Below are 21,690 nucleotides of genomic sequence, written 5' to 3' on the forward strand. Positions count from 1 at the left end.
ACGCTACTATCTCAGACCAATTATTGTATAGGACCTGCCACGCTAGACGTTAATTTTCTGTCAAAGTATATGATCAACGATCTAATGCGATTATAAAAACTGTGTTCATAGTTGTAATCGTGTTCGTCGGTTAACGAGCTCCGTAAAAATACCTTTTAGTGTAATTGAATGGTGTAAAAAACGGGCAAAAACTTCTAGCTTAGTAAAAGATATATCAACAAATCTAAGCTCGTTTTCCTCAGAAAATGACAGAAAATTTCGTTTGTGAATATGGGTGCGATACTGGTCCTTCTATAATTGGTCTGAGGCTACTGTACGTAGGATCATTGAGTAATCTAAAGTGATTTATTGTTTTCTTTTAAAATAGGATCTTATGGTGTATCTTTGCATAAATAAAACCTTTATCCCATACATATTTACATACGTTTAATCTTTAGCAATTGCCGCCAAGGTCTATAACGACATATCGATAAATTGTTAAAGCACAAAGATCAATTGTTAACAATTAGTCGGCAATTAGAATATTAAATGCAAAATAATTATTTAATAATACAGTCATGTGGGTACTTATAGTAATTTATAGTTAAGTTACTTATAGCATTATAATGTTGTTGTTGAAACTAATGTATAGTAATATTATAAAGCTGAAGAGTTCGTTTGTTTGCTTGAACGCGCTAATCTCAGGAACTACTGGCCCGATTTGAAAAATTCTTTCAGTGTTAGATAGCCCATTTATCGAGGAAGGCTAGAGGCTATATATTATGACGCTAAGACCAATAGGAGCGGAGCACCAATGAAGAATGTTTCAAAATCGGGGATTCCTTTCCTATTGAGAGCTTTACGCGGCTTGCGTTGCTTAAACTGAACAGAATTGTTCCACTTAAAAAGTTCTATGAAAAAAGTCCGCGACATCCGATCCCGGAGGGCGTGGGTTCGAATCCGGTCCGGAGCACCTCAAACTTTTCACATAAGTGAATTTTAGTTTTAATTAAAGTGGTGGACTATTGGACTAACCCCTCTCATTCTGACAGGAGACCCGTGCTCAACAGTGGGCCGAATATGGGTCGTTAATGATGAAAAATTAATTATTATTGAATAGGGGTTTCAACTAATGAAATTTTAATTATTTCTACTACAAAGTAAGTGTTTCACGCGGGCAGATTCGCGGGCGTCCGCTAACACTAACATTTATGTGTTTCTGACCGATTGAACTTTTATACATACTTCATAGGCGTATATAGCGGGGGGGCCTAGTGGGATCTGGAATACCGATATGGAATTCTATTAGATACTAATAATATACTCGTACTTGATGTAGAGGGCCAGGTCGACCCTAGGAAAAAATCCTAGATACGCCAATGCCTTACTTGTATACTTTTATCTAACACCATAACTTAACACACTGTCAACTTACGTCACTAAACATTAGTAAAGTAGCCAATACTTCACACAGAATACATCATACATCATGTCCATTTTACGCTTTCCAACCGTGGACCGCACGCGCAGTTTTTGTACCAAGCATTCTTAATAAGAAATCTTCTTTGCTATTAACACAGTTAATTGCCGATTTGTATGCCGAATGAACAACTATGGCGGTCTGTTTTTGTTTGTATCGCGGTCTGTGCTGTAATCTTCTAGAAATTAAGTGGCCATCTGATAAGTAATTACCATTTACATGCACAGAACCTACTTCTGATTATATTTATTTGAATATGAACGATAATAAAAACGAATGTTTATGAAATCTTTATGGTTATACACCATAACATTAAAATGGACTTAAATTACCCTGGATTAACACATAAGCTACTCTTTGTCCTTAAAAATCCGTGGTCCCGAGATGTGCGAATAACTGATGGTTATGTTGGTATGAATGTTTGTTACTTTATCACGCAGTGACTATAAAACCGATTCAGCTAAAATTTGGAATGGAGATAGATTATAACTTGGATTAACACAAAGGCTACTTTTTATCTCGTAAAGTTTAATTGCGTGTAGGTACATACTTCTTTTTCGAGGGTGACACACCGGGGCGCTCGTAGTAAAAAGTGAAATTAAGTCGTAATAAACAAAAATGGAGAAACGTGATTGCCCAGTGGATATGCTCTGCCTCAGATTCCGGAGGCTGTTGGTTCGAATCTTTTCGTTTATGTTAGTTATATGTGCATTTTAAGATATTAAATATCACGTGTCTCAAACGGTGAAGGAAAAACATCGTGAGGAAACCTGCATACCTGAGAATTTTCTTGTATGTATGTAGCTGGTATGAAGTCTGCTAATTTGCATTGGGCCAGCGTGGTGGACTATTGGCCTATCCCCTCTCATTCTGAGAGGACTCTGAGGAGGAGACTCGTAGAGGTTTATAATGATAAAACAAAGATGTAGATATCATATTAAAAGCAATTACAGTTGACACTTGCTCCTAAATGGCTGTAAAGGTACAAACATGAACCCAGTACGTACTTCACCACATGCATATTAAAAAAAAAGTAAAAGTACGCGCGTTAACAACTGAGTCTTAGGGCCATAAATCATTTCTCTATATCTATCTCGCTTCCACTTATGGGTCTTATGGAGCCGTCTAGTGAAGGGTGTAACAATGAAAGACATATTATCGATAAGTAAAGTTTATTATCGTATCTTGTTCACAAAATTAAAAAAATTAACAATATTTGATTTAATATAATACATATTTCATATTATATAATTATTAACTAAATAAAATTAATCTTCATCTGAGTCTTCATCATCAGAATCTTCGTCTTCTGCCAAATTTATTATAAGCGGCGCGTGATCTCTAATTAGAGCTTTTTGTAAATCTTTGTTTTGAAGTTCTTCGGCATGCCTAACACATTTGGCCCAGTCTTCTCGTGTGACATTTTCTATGGCTCGGTGGAGGTGATTTTCGACATCTGCTATCTTGAAGGTATTATTATTCTTCGCAACTTCTCCCTTTACTTGTGCCCAAATTAATTCTATTGGGTTATATTGACAGTGATATGGAGGGAGCCTTATTACTTCATGACCTCGTTCATTTGCCAGATGGTCTAAAGCGTAGACCTTCTGCGGGTTACTGGCTTTTACTTTTCTTATTAATTCTTCAATAATTTCGTTGCTGGAATATGGAATCTTTTTCTTTGTCAACCATTCTTGAATTTCAGCTTTCCTCGTGTTTCTTGTGGGTATCTTTTCCAACTGTATCGAATGATAGCTTGCGTTATCGACAATTATAACTGAGGGCTCTTCAAGTAGATTCAGGAATTCGGAAAACCATGCCATATATGTTTCGCCATCCATTTCTGTGTGGTAATCAGCATCCTTTGATTTCACCGCTTTAAATATTAGCTTCGCATCTGGAACGAAGCCAGTCCTTGCAGAACCCGCATGGCAAACTATTAATCTTTGGCCTTTTCCCACAGGCTGATTCTTGAAACCTCCTTCATCGTTGCTTCCAAGCCACATCCTCTTTCTTGCATGGTTTTGATTAATCCATGTTTCGTCTAGATAGAAACGTGGTCGCTGATCGTTAGTTCTTCTAAGTAAATCCAATTTCCTTAAAAAGTCCATTCTAGCACAAACAATATCAGTTCTTTCCATTAAATATTTACGTCCTTCGCTATTTTTCTTATACTGGAACCCAACCTCCTTCAGTAGTATTCTCATTGAAGTGTTGCCGCATTTAAAATCGGGTAATTGTTCACGGAATTTTTCTAATATTTTCGCCACGGATGGATACTCTCCATTCTCATAAAATGAAGCTACAGTTCGCTTCAACACACTTTTATCAAAATCGTCAATATTAGTGACGGTTTGTGGTTTCTTAAAATTTGTTCTTGGTATACAGGTACTGCCTGATTGTGATACTTCCGTCTTGATTCGGTCCACTGTCGCTCTGCTCACACCACAAACAAATGCGGCCATTTCACGTGGTTTGTTGAAATTTAGAGAAGCCACTTTATTCGGATCACTTTTCAATTCATTGAGAAACAGGAATACGTTGTGAATCAGTGTTCGAGCTTGAGGGCTAATATCGCCATGTAATTTCTTCAGATCAACGTTAGAAAATAAAGTATCCATAGTGCGCAACGAGTAACACATGAATGTATTTATTTAATTGCAGTAAACACATTTATAGCAAAAAAAATACGCAATGCAATTACATTAGAAACCGACCAATCAGAATCGTCCAAATCATTATTGACTCATCATTAGCACGTGCGCAGGTAGCCGTTTATCGATAATTAGGGTGCGCAGGTAGGCGCGCTGCACATTCCTATCTTTTTTGACTTTTATGACCGGACGACTCAGATGATAACGCGCATACTATAATTACAACGGATATTGTTTTTATCGCACCATTGTTCCCACTGTTATAATCAACGGCTATTCTTTTTAAATGCAACAACATCCAAAATACTATTATGAACTGTATTGTTTATAATTTTAGGTCCACATTCATATGCATCGGCGTTTTGAACGCTGATTGATCTAAATTGATTAATGAGATGAATGTCCTTATTCATTGTCTTATTGACTAAGGTTACTTAATAATTGCTGCAATTAAGTGTCAATTTACATTTTGTTATTGTGTTATTTTTATTTGTTTGTTATACTTAATAAATAAATATACTTAAATGAATATTATTGTTACATATTTATTTAAGTATATATTTACGTAAAAGATTATAATTACAGGTTGCTAAGATAGATTTTCTTAAATCTCTCATGTGTGAAGTCTGCCAATAAACATTGGGTCAGCGTGGTGAACTAAGGCCTAACCCCTCTCACTCTGAGAGAAGGCTCGTGCTTAACCGTGAGCCGAATATGAGTTGTTAATGATGATGAAGATAGATGAAGAAGAAGAAAAGATCCTCAATAGCTCAACGGTAAATCGGTCGGTAAAGTGGTGATTCGATCCCCGCTCCGTTGGATTATTGTTGTATCCACTCCTAACCTAATACAGTCTTTCCCGACGGGAATGGAAATATGGTCATATATAAAAGATGTGGCAAATATTTAAATATAAATAGATAATAATTATATTACAAAATTAAGTAAAAGATATCGTAAATAAAAAAAAATACTTTTCTGTAGATAATATCTACCTGGTAAATTATGACCCTGTTATGCAGATACCTGGTTAATCTATAAACTAAATTATAATTAAAAAATCCCGTTATGCAGATACCCTGTAAATCTATAAACTAAATTTATAATGGTATTTAAAATTATTCAGAACGAAGTTTTGAACTTAAATTTAACAAAATTAAACAATTTGTTAGAATGTGTAGTAGACCGAATTTAACTAGGTACCTACACTTTACATTAATATTGTTTAGTTTCTTGCGAGCTCTTCTCGGTAAAATATACTCTCTTTAAATATTTTAACACATACACATGGAATTTCAAAAGTATTTCTATATCAACTAATGTTAAGAGTTAATAAATATATTCAAATTTGAAATAAGAAGTATAAATCAAACAGATTGTGTAACAACTAAATATAATTCACTGATAATACAATCAAACACAAATCACATGTTTTTCAAGTCCATTATAATTATCAAGTTCAGTTAAAACCGTTATCGCCACACCACACTTTATCTTAAACACACATAATTGTCATCAACGTTTATCTCACATTCTGAACACACCGAATTTACTGTCTCTGAATGGACGATTCAAAGCAGTGGATAAACTGAGACCTATCACTTTTCTTGTATCTTTAGGAGCCACTATGCCATCGTCCCATAATCGGGCAGTACTAAAATATGGTCGACCTTCTTTCTCAAATTGTGCTTCTAACGGTCCTCTAACCTTTTTCTCGTCTTCATCACTCCAAGGCTTCTTATCTCTTAAAGCTTTCTCTTTCGCAACTAGTGATAAAACGGTCGCAGCTTGCGGTCCACCCATCACTGATATTCTGGCATTAGGCCACATGTAAAGAAAACTTGGAGAATAAGCTCTTCCACACATACCGTAATTGCCAGCTCCAAAACTACCACCTACTAGAACAGTTATCTTTGGTCCTTTAAAACAGCTCACAGCTGTAACCATTTTTGCACCATTCTTAGCAATACCGCCAGCCTCAGCCTCTCTGCCGACCATAAAACCGGTAATATTCTGAAGGAACAGAAGCGGTATTTTACGAGCAGCACAAAGCTGAATGAAATGCGAACCTTTTAAAGCAGCCTCTGATTGCAAAACACCATTATTGCCTATAACGCCTACAGGGTGACCATATACCGATGCAAATCCACACACCAATGTGTCGCCATAAAACTGTTTAAATTCATGAAACCTACTACCGTCTACAATTCTTGCAACCACTTCTCGTATGTCGAAAGGTCTTTGTATATTTGCACCGACAATCCCATGCAACTCCTCGATGTCATGAACAGGTTCGTCAACCTTAGGAGGATAGTTTCTGGCTCGCTGATCATTGTTCCAGTTAAGGTTAGCGACCACATTTCTTGCCAAGTGTAAAGCATGTTCGTCATCTTGGGCATAGTGATCAGTCACTCCAGATTGTCTGCAATGTAAGTCAGCACCTCCTAAATCCTCAGCCGACACACTCTCTCCTGTCGCTGCTTTCACTAACGGTGGACCAGCAAGAAATATTGTACCTTGATTCTTTATTATAATACTTTCATCTGACATACTAGGGATATAAGCACCTCCGGCGGTACACGACCCCATCACTACAGATATTTGCGGGATACCTTCCGCTGACATGTTCGCTTGGTTGTAAAATATCCGCCCGAAATGTTCCCTGTCGGGAAAAACATCCGCTTGGTCCGGTAAATGAGCACCTCCTGAGTCAACGAGGTAAATGCAAGGAAGCCGGCATTCCTGAGCAATCGCCTGCGCACGCAAATGCTTTTTGACCGTCATAGGAAAATAAGTGCCTCCTTTAACGGTGGCATCGTTCGCGACAATCATGCAGTCCTGACCTTGAACTTTGCCGATAGCTGTAACTATGCCGGCGCACGGAACCTGACCTTTGTACATGTCGGTAGCGGCTAACGTGCTCAATTCCAAAACGTCGCTTCCTTCGTCCACTAACCGGTTAATCCTGTTTCTGACGAGCAATTTTCCTCTTGCCGTGTGCCTCTTTACCGCCTCCTCGGGCCCACCTTTGATAGCGTCGCTCGTTTTCTGGCAAAGTTCCTCGACGAGTTCGTCCATTTTCGCCTTGTTCTCTTGGTAGTAAGGGTCATTTTTGTTCGGCTCGCTTCCGATCACCGTCGCGTAGTTGTACTGCCGGCATTGGGCATTTAATCGCCGTATTACTCTGACTAGTTTTAACATTTTATAAGTTCATTTACAACACGAGCGTCCGTCGAGTTTGCTTTCGACAACTGACTGACGATAAATACACTGTTATCTAAGCGATTAAGTGTCACGAAAACAATTTTCGTCGTATGGTTTCACCCGCGTTGATAAAAACTTGAATAATGAAACGATAATGTGAATTGTAAGTGGCTTGATGTAATATTTACATAAATACACTTATCACGAGTCGCAAATCGTCATTCAAGTCGCGTCGCTCATATTACTATGCGCTGAAGTGTATGACAATGGCACGCTTTTCGGCTTTACAGACCGTAAACGAATACACAATTATGCGACCTACTTAACCTGCCCACGATACGTACCTACCTGGCCAATAAACGTTATGCTCTTTGTGTATGAATGAAGTCTTCAAAAAGCTCTAAACAAATCTATTTGGAATGAAATCGAAAGTAACCGTAGTTAGAAATATCTTCTCTAAACTGAATTATCGTTATTGGTGCAAAACATTTATGACGTTTACATAATAATATACGTATATGAAAACAAATCAGTTGTAATAGTACCTACCTAACTATTAGATAAACAGTTTATTTCTTGGAATTCCAGAAATAAACTGCTTATTTATTTTAATGTATTTAAATCATATTTACTTATCAAGATAAAACATAGATAATTAATTATATGCCCACAAAATACTATTTAACAGCCTAACTTATTTTCATACCTTTCTAATCGTCTGGAGTTTAACATTAACTCTTCGATTTGTACTTGGGATAAGATTCATAGTAAGTATCAGTAGGTATATTCTTTTCCAGACTTTATTCAATCTTTCTTTGTGTTAACTTCGATTAAAATAAGTAAATCACATATCATCATTATCAACCCATATTCGGCTCACTGCTGAGCACGAGTCTCCTCTCAGAATGAGAGGGATTAGGTCATCACGCTGGCCCAATGCGGATTGCAAGTTTTCTCTCGATGTGTTCCTAAACCGTTTTGAGACACGTGATATTTAATTTCTTAAAATGGACGTAATTGAAAAGTTGGAGGTGCCTGACCGGAATCGAACCTACGTCATCCGGAATCGTAGGCACATTTATAGTAGGTATTTGTATAATAGTAATGTCATTTGAATATTTAAGTATATTAAATAAATAGCATTAAAATATTCCTATCACATAGGTAAGTATTCCATATCGGCCTTATAGCATATTATAACAGTCCCATGGCGTCAGAATGGTATTCGAACATTAATAATAAGCACCACAGCCCACCATAAGCCCAATAAGTCGTAATAAGTCGGTATTATAGATTCTGTGTGTCATCAGTCACGTAGAATAGTGCAAGAGCTAGTCAACAATTTTGGGTAGGTATTTGAAGTAAACTTGTCTTATCTTGTACCTCTTCCCTATCTTAACACAGAACTGGGCTGGTAAGTATTGGGGTTAAATCAATCTTCAAAGAGAGGATGCTTTTTTGCATAAAAAATCTTAATCTTTGATGCAATCCGAAATTTCTATACTTTAAATTGAAAGAAATAATCCAGTCGGATTTTTTTTGCAAATAGTTTTGAGGCCTTGCAACATTGAAAGTCAAATATCCGAATTATATTCTGACTCATTTTTTTCTTTACTCTTTGTATTAAAATTTAAATGTATAAATATAAAATTTCAAATTAGCTGATGGATATTTTTTGCAAAAACTCCCCAACTAGGTCTCCAATTCAAAGTAGAAGGTTGAAAGAAAGAACATGATAAATAGACATATTGACAAATAAGACGAACGACGTTGGTGGTAGGCTCTACGGAAGGAAAACCAGCGTTTACGCCACACGGGTATGACAGTTTTTCAGATGGTATTTCAACCTACGGTAAAAAATGTCCAGTTCTATGTGTTGTTGTATATAGGATAGGTGCAGGACATAATTTCAAATTGCCATAAAAACCTACCCAAAAATGTCGACCGGCTCTCTGGCCAAAAAGTCTGGCAAAACAAACGGTGTTTCTTGTCTAATCAGCATCACAGAATCTGTGCAACGCAGCAGGTGAATGACTCCTCACTTTCAGTAGGTATTATAAACGCAAAAATTTGCGTGTGTGTATGTTTGTTACTCCTTAACTTGATTTAGAAATTGGAATGGAGGTTTTTTTTATTCTTTACAAGTTAGCCCTTGACCACAATCTCACCTGATGGCGAGTGATAATGGAATCTAAGATGGAAGCGGGCTATCTTGTTAGGAGTAGCATGAAAATCAACACCTCTCTGCTTACCGGCATGTCAGGGGCCAAGCCCACCCAAGGAAATAATCCTAGTTAAGCCAACTGACAAACGCCGGGGGGCGTGTAGCGATGAATGAAAAGCCTGATGTACGTCACTTCCCCGCACGTACTATTTCCCAACCGCGCAGTCTTTCCCTCTGTCGCCCGCATATCATGTTTAAAATTTTATCCTAAATCCTTAATCAATTTTTATCTGTGTTACAGGATCGAGATGAACAGACAAAGTTGGAAATGAAACATCGACAAGAAGAAGATGATTTGTACAGAAAATTTTCCAAACACCGAGAAGAAGAAAACAGAAGAATACGAGAAGAAATACAGGTAACTTATAATTGTATATCTATACTAATATTATAAATGCTGTAAGGCTGTCTGTCTGTCTGTTACCTTTTCACGGCTAAATGGCTGAACCTGGTACAACTGGTAAATGGGATCTTGAAGCAAAACATAAGGTACTTTTTGACCTTAAAATAAAAATAAAAGGGGGTGAAATTGAGGTTGAAAGTTTGTATGGAAAGCCTTAATTTTAGAGTTACAGTTTTAAAAATTAGTTCATAAATCATAAAAAAATACAAAATATAATATAATTTAAGATTCAACCCCTGAAGTGGCAAAATAGGGATTAAAGATTTTCTACGCGGAAGAAGTCGCGGGCGTTGCTAGTAGTATGTAATTCTAGTTTTAAAAGTTCGCTTTACCTACATTAATAGAAAATACTAGATCGTGTCTCAGTCGGCTAGCTACGAGCCGTTTGTTAATCATATGTTATTTCAAAAAATCGTAAATAATAAAGATTTTTAAAAATAATAAATCTCACCTTGGTAAATTTGTACATTAGTGCTTTAGTCTACTGCTTTTCTCGAGACGCACAAAAACTGTCTACACGTCGTCCAATCTTAGCATAGCAAAAAATCTTGTATCAGATAAGACTTTTTATTTTCTCAAATAAGGGTGTATAAATTCCGATATATTTACTTACTTCTCATAAAGAAATTCGTAAGTGTGTAGTGAAACTGATAAATCCTGTAAAATATATTAGACAATAACCTATTAAAAAGAAGATAAATAAACACAATAACTAAAGACAAATGCTCAATCCTAATAGCTATAAACACGTCTACGTGGAATGGTGGCATTTCAGGTTGGACACCCAGTCGGGCTGATCCTCAGTGCAATATATGAGCTAGCTCTTATGACACCAATCGAGGCAACTATGCCTTCATAGGCCTGCCCTTAGACCTCTTTAATCCGGCCTTGTCTCCAAATCCGCTCTTAGCACACGTCTACTAACTATAAACTACCTCCCTGTCAAACATCTTTCTACCTCAAGTTGCTTTCGAGATTCCGTGATGAGTCATCATCATTATGGTCACTATAGTTCGTTTCACGTAGGATGGTGCTGGTGACAGTTCGTTTTACTCTTGAATTCGTCGCGATTCACGATAATAGTACGTATTATGAACGTCATACAGGCGACCGCTGGACATAGGCCTCTTGCATGGACTCGTGATGAGTGACCTTATGTTTTTATATATTTAGATTAAAATAATGTATGTTCATTACAGGATGAATGGGAAAGAGAGCTAGAAAGGTTGACAAACAGATTCCAACAAGAAATGCAAGTCAAAAAACGGAGGCCAGAGTCGGAAATCGGCGCACTGACCCTGCGGCACCAGCAGGAGAGAGCGGATCTTGAGAAGAATATGACTCTACGGAGAGATAAGAAGAAGGAGAGTTTAACGAGGAAAATGTTGGAACATGAAAGGTAGATCATAATTATTACTTTAAAAAATGTTTTAAATTATAAAATAATACTTTGTATATTATTTTTACTACCAAAAATCAATTTAAGGCTTTTCTAGATTAATGACGGTCTCCACAAAATGATTTCAAAGAAAGATCAAAGAAGATATTCAATCGAACGATCTATAATTTTGAGATATGGGTTATTTTTAGACAAATTTTCATCCCATATTGAAGGCAGGAAATTCAAAAATTCTTAAATAAAATTATTTTAATTTTATATTTATATCAGGTAAATCCTGATATAAATATAAATACCCACATTAAACATAAATATAACTTGAAAAATAAAGGTATTTCCTTCAAACTTTCAACCGCCTTCTTTTTATGTTTTCATGAATAACTCAGGTCCAGTCTGGCCTCTATACCAAATTTTGTTAAAATTTGGAAAAAAAACTTGTTAGTCCAGTTAACCAATGCGGCTTCAAATCACGAGATTCAGGATTCGAGTCCTGATCCTGAATCTATAAAACTAGCTTTATTTATTTTATTTTGAAAAAAAATTGCCATATCTATTTTTTTACCATGACCAATATTCCCATTCCCCTCCAACTAGTCGGGAAAGACTGTATTAGAAGTGGGTACGAAAATAGACCAACAGGCGGGGATTGAACCACCACCTCTCGGTGATGAGTCTGACCGTTTTACCGTTGAGCTATTCAGGCTATCTTAGCTTTGTTTCTTCCATGAAATGCGCGCTAAATTATAATGATGATGATGATTCAGAGAAACACTTTATTATCATATTTACATTCAAACAAGCTCAGTCAGTGACCGTAAAAATCGCACTCATCAGCGGACGAGTTCAAAGCGATACAGTAGTGGGAAGTTACTTTCATTTGCTGCGTTCATAAAACCGGATGTTAGAACAAACGCATGAGAACACTGTCTGAATGACTTATCAGATTAAATATGTTAACAAGCGACAGCAAGAATGATGAGAATCTTAATTACAATTCATCTTAATTCTTAACAATCATAACTGGTAACGTATTTGTTTACGAAAATTGACTTTCCTTTGTTTGACGCGCCAAAATCTTATCGCTGATGACATGACAGTACAATAAGAATATTGTGATCTTTTACGTAAAATATTAAGATTTAAAACGTGTTAGTTTCGGCATCGAAAGATTATCTTTAAAAAATGAATAAATTATATTTTGTTAACAATCATTTTTACAATATTTACCATATCCTTTAAACATGACTAATATTCTCATCCCTCTCCATTCACTAGTTAGGAAAGATTGTATTGGGAGTAGCTAAAACAATAGTCCAACGACTCGAACGACGGGAATCGAACCCCCCCACCCCCCACTCCCCAATACTACCAGTCTTTTCTGACTAATTGGAGGGAAACGGGAATTGGTCATGTTTAAAAATAAGGATATTTTTTTTTCAATTATTTACAAGTCAGCTCTTGACTACAATCTCACCTGATGGTAAGTGATGATGCAATCTAAGATAGAAGCGAGCAAACTTTGTAGAAGGATGATGAAAATCCACACACCTTTCGATTTCTACACGACATCGTAACAGAACGCTAAATCGTCTTTGCCGGTAGGGTAGTAACTAGCCATTGCCGAAGCCTCGCACCATCCAGATCTGGAACAATTAAGAAAACCTCAATCGGCTCAGCCGGGGATCGAACCCAGGACCTCCGTCTTATAAATCTACCGCGCATACCACTGCGCCACGGATGCCGTCAAAATATTCTATTAAAAAAACTCAATATGTGTCTTTCCAGGGCAGCAACAGCGGCTCTAGTAGAGAAGCAAAGTCACGAGATGATGGAGCTGATCACAGAGAGACGCTCGGAGTACATGGCGGGCTCCTCCCTGTACATCGACGGCGAGGAGGCGCCCCCCTACCCCGCGCGCGCGCCTCCCCCACAACCACCCCTCGTCTCCAAGTTCCACATATACACAGACCCCACCGAGTTTGCTGATGTCGACAAAATTGCTATATCGGTAAATACAAATCATACGTACAGAAAAATAAAAATCATAGCACACATATCGCAAAAAAAGTATCATGTCGAACCATTCAATATTCTTTATAAAAAAACTCCTTACTAAAAAGCATATTTATCGGTATCATTCAATTTCAAGTTATGTCAAATATCTACCCAAGAATGTCCAAAAGCTCTCAGACCATACCGAGAGACGTAAAGACGAACGGCTAGCCCTAAACACATCGTCGCCTAACTGTAGCCGAGTAGCCTAACCGTCGCCGAGTTGCCCAACCGTAGCCGAATCGACGCCTAGTTGATGGCGAACGATACGGTGATCCTTTCCGAGTCAATATGTGTGCTGTAATCTTAAGGCAGGTTTCACAGTCCTACTGGGCTATTCACTAACGAAAATCACAATGTCAAACACACTGGTCAGTAATTTTGATCAGTTAGCAATAAATTAATAGTGAATACGAAATCACATGACTTAAGAATCACTAACAGTAGCTAACTGTATGTAAGCCATACTAGTTGTGCGGGGCCGGCCCGTTCATACAGCGAACGGAGCAGTCGCTCCAGGCTCCAGGCACCAAGAAGAGAGAGCGCCTAAATGATAATCCTAGTCAACCGTAGACGGTACTGCGACTGTTTATTAATTGGTCACCCCAGAGTATGATCGAGATCTTTACGTTCCACTTTTACTTTACACTCATAATTTGGTATAGGTCTCATATCGACTTAATATTAGGAGCAAACAGGAGAGGCGCCATAATTAGATCTCGCTCCACTTAAAAATTTGCAAACATTTTTATTTTTATTGTCATTTCACACCTAATAATAATTTGCAGGTAGCACAAGAAGACCAAAAAACGTTCACAGACCTCGTACGCCAGCTCGTGGGTCGCTGCGCGAGCGACGTGGAGAAGGCGCGCACTATCTTCCGCTGGATCACTGTGAAGAACCTCAACAACATACACTTCGATGACAACCTCAAAGGGGACTCCCCGTTGGGACTCCTTCGAGGGATCAAACACGGCACTGAAAGTTACCACGTTCTTTTTAAGAGATTGTGCAGGTAAATATTACTTATCTGCAAAGATAGACCAACTAGTTGGTTAGACATCGACCGTTTACACTCGCCTTACCCCTTTTGTTAGTCTCCTTTCATTCATCCTCTCTGGATGAGCAATATAGACAAAAGTAAATCTCGTAAAGTATATTTATTTATTAACAATGGTAAAGAGTATGTATTTCCAACCAGACTTTTTATATTTCAGCTACGCAGGTCTCCACTGTGTCGTTATAAAAGGCTACAGCAAATCAGCCGGCTACCAACCAGGAGTCAGATTTGAAGATAACCGCTTTAGAAACTCCTGGAATGCGGTATACGTGGCCGGCGCCTGGAGATTTGTACAATGCAATTGGGGTGCAAGGCACTTGGTGAACGCGAAAGATGCACCCAAACCAGGGAATAGAGGGAAGAGTGATAGTTTAAGGTAAGTCAATTCCTGGCTGTACTCGAAAGTTTCTGTGATCGAATCAGATCCAAGGGAAATTCAAAGTCATCGACATATCTCAACGAGTCAATCAACATACCTCAACAGTCGCGAAGCTGAAGTGTGAGCTGATGGACGTTAGGGTTCCACGTTAGAATGGAGACCCGAAGAAATGTGTCGCATTGTTGTCGAACCCCCATAGGTAAACCGATGACGTTAAGCGAGTAACGGGGAGCAGTTGGAAGCTGGTGGCTCAAGACCATGATGTGTAGAAGGCTCAAGAGGCCTATAACAAGCAGTGGATGATTTCGAAATAATAAGGTTTCGAAATTTTATAACCCTTTCGGCTTCTACACGACATCTTACCGGAACTTATAACGGAGTCTAAGCAAATCGCAGCTTCAAACTCAAATGTCTCATTCTCCAGGTACGAATACGACGACCACTACTTCCTGACGGACCCGCGCGAGTTCATCTACGAGTTCTACCCGCTGCAGCCGGACTGGCAGCTGCTGAAGACGCCCATCACGCTGCACGACTTCGAGGAGTTGCCCTTCGTGCGCTCGCTGTTCTTCCGATACGGCCTGTACTTCAGTGACCCGAACACTAAAGCTGTCATGTTTACAGACTCCACAGGTAAGGAAATATTTGAGGAACTGAAAGTTTTAATCTATCTATCTTCTTTAATCTTCTTCTTCTTTTACATTATATTTAAAAGAGGTCACTCATCACAAAATATCGAAAACTATTTGATGTAAAAAGATCGCGGGCGACGTTTATGAGATACAAAGTAATGTAGTTCCAATTCTCATTTCTTAAACGAAATTATCCACGCCTATAGTATGCGTCAACTATAAAGGTTTCTCGTGCCGATAGAGAGAAATATAATAGTCGACCAAAAGTGACATAATCGTACTTGTAAATATCACCCTGTTTTTCATCCCATTGCAATGAAAAAAAAGCGATTTCTTGATATACCTCTTGGTAATTTCTCTTACAAGTTCCAATTCTAAAGAGTCCGACTACTTTTAGTCCGAGAGCAGGTCGACATTTATGGACAGATTTTAAAGGCAAGCTGAAAACTTCATTGTACCTTTCCTATGCCACCCTAACACAGAACTGAAGATCTCAAGCCCTATATCTCCAAAATGAGGGGTTTTAGGAAAGAATACAATCTCTGTTAGGGTACCTACATAAAGCAGAGGTATAAACCTCCCTATGGAGGGAGGAGGGATTAACCTCCCTAAAAATGTTTTCCAGCTGTCCGGCTATCAAATTTTTACGTTTTTAGGGTTTCATACCAAAAGTCTTAAATGAGAACCTATATTAATTAGACTCTGTCTATCCGTTTGTCACCACTCACCAAGCTATATTTCATGAACCGTCACAGACGGTTAATATTTTCACAGATTTGTTGTATTTCAGTTAACGAATACTAAAAAACCTTGGCCTGTTATTTATTGGTTAATACTTTGGTTCCGTAGGTGCGGCGACTATGCGCATAGCCATGCCGGCACACATGCAGAGCTCGCTCATCTTCCACTACAACCTCAAGTTCTACGACACGGAGGGTGACGGCTTCGATGGCGTCAGTCTCAAGCGATTCGTCATGCAGGTAACTTGTAGGGTGATTTCAAAATTCTGCTAATAAATATTTACCAACGATTTTTCGTAATTATTAATATTGGCAAAAATTCTATAACAATAACTTATTTTTTGTTAACATTTAAGTCTTCTTTATGATTTACCAACAGATTGCCAGAAACGTTAATTTTAATGAGAGGAAATAGAGGCTTATATAAATGGTAGCTTTATGTTAGAATTTGCGTGACGTGGCGGGTAGCAGCGATAGTGATTGTACCATTATTTTGTGGTAGAGGAAACACCTCGAGCAGGTCCCAGGACTTGTGACCTTGGGAATAGGTTTAAGGGATCCCTTCCGACTAGTAAACACTCACCTTTCGTGCCCGACATGTTCTCCATGCCCACACTGAACAATTTATGATGAACAACAATTACAACACAAAACATTATCAATATTTTTTTGTTGTCGATGTTAATTAACTTTCGCAAGTCGCTGGTTTGCGACTCAGAGATCTGTCTATTAATTCGACGGTATTTTGACGCATCTGACGCGTTGAAGAATATCTCATTTCTTGCCTCTCTTCCATGAGTTTAAGTGTTTGGTCTAAGAACTTTTTGGTTGTTTTCGTACGGTGGTTTAAAGAACTTCGATCCAACCATATGGACAGTTTTCAGTTCCTTTTGTTTAGATCGTCCACATGAACATTTTGTAGGGGAAACAATTTTGTATGGGAGTTTCAGGTTTTTTAAGTAAGACCTTTGCCGGAGGGTGTGGGTTTGAATCCGGTCCGGGGCATGCACCTTCAACTTTGCAGTTGTGTGCATTTTAAGAAATTAAATATCACGTGTCTCAAACGGTGAAAGAAAACATCGTAAGGAAACCTGAATACCAGAGAATTTTCTTAATTCTCTGCATGTGTAAAGTCTGTCAATCCGCATTGGACCAGCGTGGTGGGCTATTGGTCTAACCCCTCTCATTCTGAGAGGAGACTTGAGCTCAGCAGTGAGCTGAATATGAGTTGATAATGATGATGATGATTTCGTTTTCAGTCGGTAGTAGGCAACGTGGTATCGTTCCGAGTGCACGCGCCTTGTAGCGGCGCCTTCCTGCTGGATATCTTCGCCAACGCAGTGACGCCGCGCGAGTACCTCACCGGGGAACCCATGAAGTTCAAGAGCGTTTGCAAGTTTAAGGTAGCTGTCACTTCGTTATATAAGCCATAAAAAGTACAACGTTATACCAAGGGGCTAAGGCTAGACTAGTCAGTATTCCTAGCTGCCTACTACACCTGCTCGTGGTATACCCTGAAAAGAAACCGAGGCGAGAAATTGCCATGAAATTGCAATAGGTCGCAAGTTAACAATTTTGCGCGTGGAAATATTTCAGACATCAGTATTGCCGTTAAGGGAATGGTTGCCGCTGTAATAACAGGCACTTAAGGCTTAACACTTACCCCTCGAGCACAGTATACACGATAGTGCAAGCTCAAGTTGATGTACATGTCAGAGAAAAACGGGTTTGACATCAGAAGCGGTTGTCTGCAAAACAATTATTGAATGAAAGTCTGTCAGGTCTACCAATTCCGAGAATGACCTTGAGAGGAGTCACGCACTTGTGAACGATGTGTGTAGGGTTAAAGGCGCCTTTGACAGATATCTAACACTCCCCTTTTCCACTCAAGTCACTCTCCCCGCCTATCCCTAACAACCCAGGATTATTATCCAACAAAGGTGTGGACGGATCGAACGCCACGACAAGAATGAACTAGACGAGAGATCATCCACGCAGACCCTCACGGGTCTCGGGGTTACCGGCTCGGCGATGGCCTCTTACGGTGGTTGCAAACGCCGCCTGCGACTACAGGCGGGTCACTGGGTGGGACCACTGTCGCGGTCCATGGTGCCAGAATGGATGTGTCATATCCGGTGTGTTACGCCGCGCTGCGATCGAGCCTGCGCAGGTCGCCGGCGATCTGCGGAGCTGCGGCGTGATGGTCTTCTGTGTGGGGCTTCTCTCACTGCTCGGCGAGGTGGAGCCCACCAGATGTGTGCTGGAGTGCGCCCGTCAGCCAGCAGCGAGGGAGCGGTCGTGTCTGGGGGGTTCATGAGATCAGGTCTCGTGGCAGGCCTCGTACGTCCGGTGGTCGTCGATGGTATGGCGCGATCCCTCGCAGGTGCTGGGATTGCGCTCCGTCGGCGCGTGCGAACATTGAGGTGCTCAGGCGGCGAATGTGATCGTCCAGGCTCTCGATGTTCAGGTCTCTGGAGATGACCTGGTTGCGTACGTAGCGTGGGGCGGCTGTAATTGTGCGCAGCGCTAAAGATTGCTGCGCTCGCAGCGACTTGCGACCCGACTCGCAGACCAGCGCGTACCACGCCGGGGCAGCGTATGTGAGGCGCGTGCGGATGTACGCCTTGTAGACGCCCAGCTTCGCACGGAGAGGCAGATGAGACGCTAGCACAGGGTGCAGGAGGCTACGTGCGGCACGCGTCTGCGTGACCACGTTCTTCACGTGCTGTCGCATGGAGAGATTCCTGTCTATGGTCACCCCGAGGTATTTAGCCGTCGGGGACCATTCGACAGTCTCATCCATTAGCGACACCGGGGGCGGTAGATGAGATCGCCCTATGTAGGTCGCCTGAGTTTTTGCCACGTTGACCTTGAGTCTCCAGGTCTTCAGCCAGTGGGGAAGCGCATCCAGTGTTCGCTGCATTTTGATCGCTGCGTGTCGGCCAGACAGCGAGGTGGTAAGGAACTAGACCGCCCAAGCCGTCTCTTATATCGCCAGTACTATCTCGACTCATGACGACACGAGCAGACTGATCAAATAACTTACTCGCGTTGACATACACATCAGCAATTTTAAGGAGTCGCATATTTAGCGGCGTGAAGTCTGTTCTTAGGGGATGATTTTACACTTACTATAAGATGAGGCATATTGCCCGCATTAAAACTATAATTATCCCCATTTCTCCATAACCCAATACAGCCATATGTTTCCCAACGGTTCCAGATATGCTGTGCAGAGCTGCAGACGGTGATGGTGCCGCTGCCCGACTGCGCGAGCGGCGAGTGGGGCCCGACGAAGGCCACCAGACTCTTCGGACTTGTTCCCATTACTCATCAGGTACCTATACATATATTACTTTTCAATCGATATCCACAGATTGATCAATAATATACAGATGGAGCGTACGGAACACGACGGTGTCGTACCCGTCACGAATATGAAATACATCAAAAACTAATACGTGCTCTTGTCTGTATGATACAAACCGTCGCATCAGTAATTTTCAATATTATTCGAGAAAAATTTTAATAAAAAAAATTCAACCGACTTCTAACTCAAAAATTAACCTAAACTAAAAAGCAAAAAATAATATCTTACCTATGTGGTACCTTCTGATCAGTTTGAAGGCGGTGCCAAGCCAGTGATGTTTTAATTCAAGCCGTTTAAATTACAAAATTTCTGTGGTCTTTCAGAAACGGCTTTAATTAAAACACGTACAATTTTCGAAAGTTCCCCTCGATTTCTCCAGGATGCCATCATCAGATCCTGACATGAAACAAACCCTTCAAAACAAAAAAAGAATTTTCAAAATCAGTCCATAAATGACGGAATAATCACTGGACATACATAAAAAAAAGAAGAAAAAAAACATACATCCAGCCGAACGTACAACCGCCTCCTTTTTTGGAAGTTGGTTAAAAATTGCGTCTTGTATTTTTAAATATTATAAAAACTGTTCTCACAAACTAAAGAAATAAGATGGAGTTTTCTTTTATTGGTAATTATGGATTATTATATTAATTTATGTAATTGTTGCTAGTGTTTCATTTGAAATACAAATTATGAAAAAAGTTAGTATGTGCGTGACGTTTGTGTTTCTATGGGTTTTACCACGTTGCTTGTAAAGACTCATTCTGGACATTTTTTATTCTGTTCTCCTTACTTATAGAAAAAGTATAAGCTGTATAATTCTATACATTAATCCTGTTATCCTTTCGCTGCCCGCGAGTATTTTATCGAAAAGCCCCTCTTCGTTGAAGAAGCCGACAGTCAGGGAATGCGGTTTTAATCTACCGTTGTGAGCCATTTAAAAAAATCTTTATATTCCTCTATCGCGCGGAGCATGATACTGTGCTCGCCTATTGCCCTTAGTTTACTTTATATTTTTTTACATGTCACGTAACGGATACGATGGGCGACCGGTCGTCCATTTAGGAGTCAAGTGGTTATTGCTAACTAGACCATAGACATAACCTATAACAATAATGTCAATGTCAATATTCTATATTACAGGAGGCGTTAGTATTCGCGGGTCGGGAACTTGAAATCCAGTTCCGAATGTCGCGCCCTCTCGCGGACTTCATGGCTACGCTTCATAAGAACGGCGTGGACGAGAAGCGACTCTCCAAATACGTGCAGCAGAACGTTTCTGACGACATTGTCAACTTTTACATCACTTTCCCTGAGGAGGGTAGGTGGATTTTTTTGTCTATTAATTGCTTATTGAATAGAAGCAGGCGTTGCTTTATAGAATTTTATGATGATTTTTTATTGAACAAATAGTATTTTATTAACCGACTTCAAAAAAGGAGGAGGTTCTCAATTTGACGCGTATGTTTTTTTTTATGTTTGTTACCACATAACTTCGTCATTTCTTAACCAATTGTAAAAATTCTTTTTTTCGTTTGAAAGAGTATACTTCCAGATTGGTCCCATTTAATTTTCATGAAAATCGGTTGAGTAATTTTGTGTTAAAATGAAAATAACTAAATTGCCCGAACTGTACAGTTTACGTTTTATGAAAATTAAATGCTAGAACACATTAAAAAACAGTAAAATAAAATCTTTTAAACAAAAAAATCACAAAAATAAACTAAAAATCGAAAAATAACATTGTATGGGCTACCTTCTGATCACTTTGAAGGGGGTGCCAACGGTGATGGATTTGTGCCTAACAAGCAAACATCGTTGACCATACAACCTGAGTCTTATGACATTTTTTGAAGTCTAATGATTGGTGTGTTTGTTCGTTTTCTCGTTTGTTACTTCTCGTCATTCTCGTCAAAATATGGTACTTCGCCGCTTTGGTACACCGGCAAACTTTATGAGCAAGAAGATTAATGAAAAAATTACCAACCAAGTTCGAAGGTCTTGCTAAACCTCGAAGACTTGGTTTTAGTTATTTTTTTTACAAAGGGTTTAGAAAAATATTAAAAGAAAACCTTAATACCTTCCAAAAAAGAGACAGTCGAAACCTTGGAATT

General features: G+C 39.3%; 2 protein-coding genes and 1 long non-coding RNA gene across 8 annotated transcripts in view; 2 read left to right on the forward strand and 1 right to left on the reverse strand.

Moving 5' to 3' along the window:
- LOC128199236 (uncharacterized) overlaps nt 1-21,690 on the forward strand; it is a 245,669-nt gene that overhangs the window by 220,935 nt on the left and 3,044 nt on the right. The window lies entirely within an intron of this gene.
- The window catches only part of LOC112052778 (hillarin), a 77,679-nt gene that overhangs the window by 52,945 nt on the left and 3,044 nt on the right, over nt 1-21,690 (forward strand). For all 6 annotated transcript variants that reach the window (XM_052887891.1, XM_052887892.1, XM_024091995.2 and 3 more), the window contains exons 5-14: nt 9,783-9,899; nt 11,144-11,343; nt 13,129-13,351; nt 14,184-14,410; nt 14,613-14,831; nt 15,259-15,467; nt 16,316-16,446; nt 17,466-17,609; nt 19,430-19,543; nt 20,720-20,897. In XM_052887891.1, coding sequence (XP_052743851.1) covers nt 9,783-9,899; nt 11,144-11,343; nt 13,129-13,351; nt 14,184-14,410; nt 14,613-14,831; nt 15,259-15,467; nt 16,316-16,446; nt 17,466-17,609; nt 19,430-19,543; nt 20,720-20,897 — 1,762 coding nt within the window. The remainder of the gene's footprint in view (nt 1-9,782; nt 9,900-11,143; nt 11,344-13,128; nt 13,352-14,183; nt 14,411-14,612; nt 14,832-15,258; nt 15,468-16,315; nt 16,447-17,465; nt 17,610-19,429; nt 19,544-20,719; nt 20,898-21,690) is intronic.
- LOC112052780 (probable methylcrotonoyl-CoA carboxylase beta chain, mitochondrial) lies at nt 5,436-7,576 on the reverse strand. Its single transcript, XM_024092001.2, has one exon. The coding sequence runs from the start codon at nt 7,312-7,314 to the stop codon at nt 5,641-5,643; it is 1,674 nt and encodes a 557-aa protein (XP_023947769.2). The 5' UTR covers nt 7,315-7,576; the 3' UTR covers nt 5,436-5,640.

Source organism: Bicyclus anynana, chromosome 20 (assembly GCF_947172395.1).
Source record: "Bicyclus anynana chromosome 20, ilBicAnyn1.1, whole genome shotgun sequence".
NCBI lineage: Eukaryota > Metazoa > Arthropoda > Insecta > Lepidoptera > Nymphalidae > Bicyclus > Bicyclus anynana.

Coding starts and splice junctions, on each gene's coding strand:
- LOC112052780 (XM_024092001.2), bottom strand. CDS start 7,314: ATGTTAAAACTAGTCAGAGTAATACGGCGATTAAATGCCCAATGCCGG.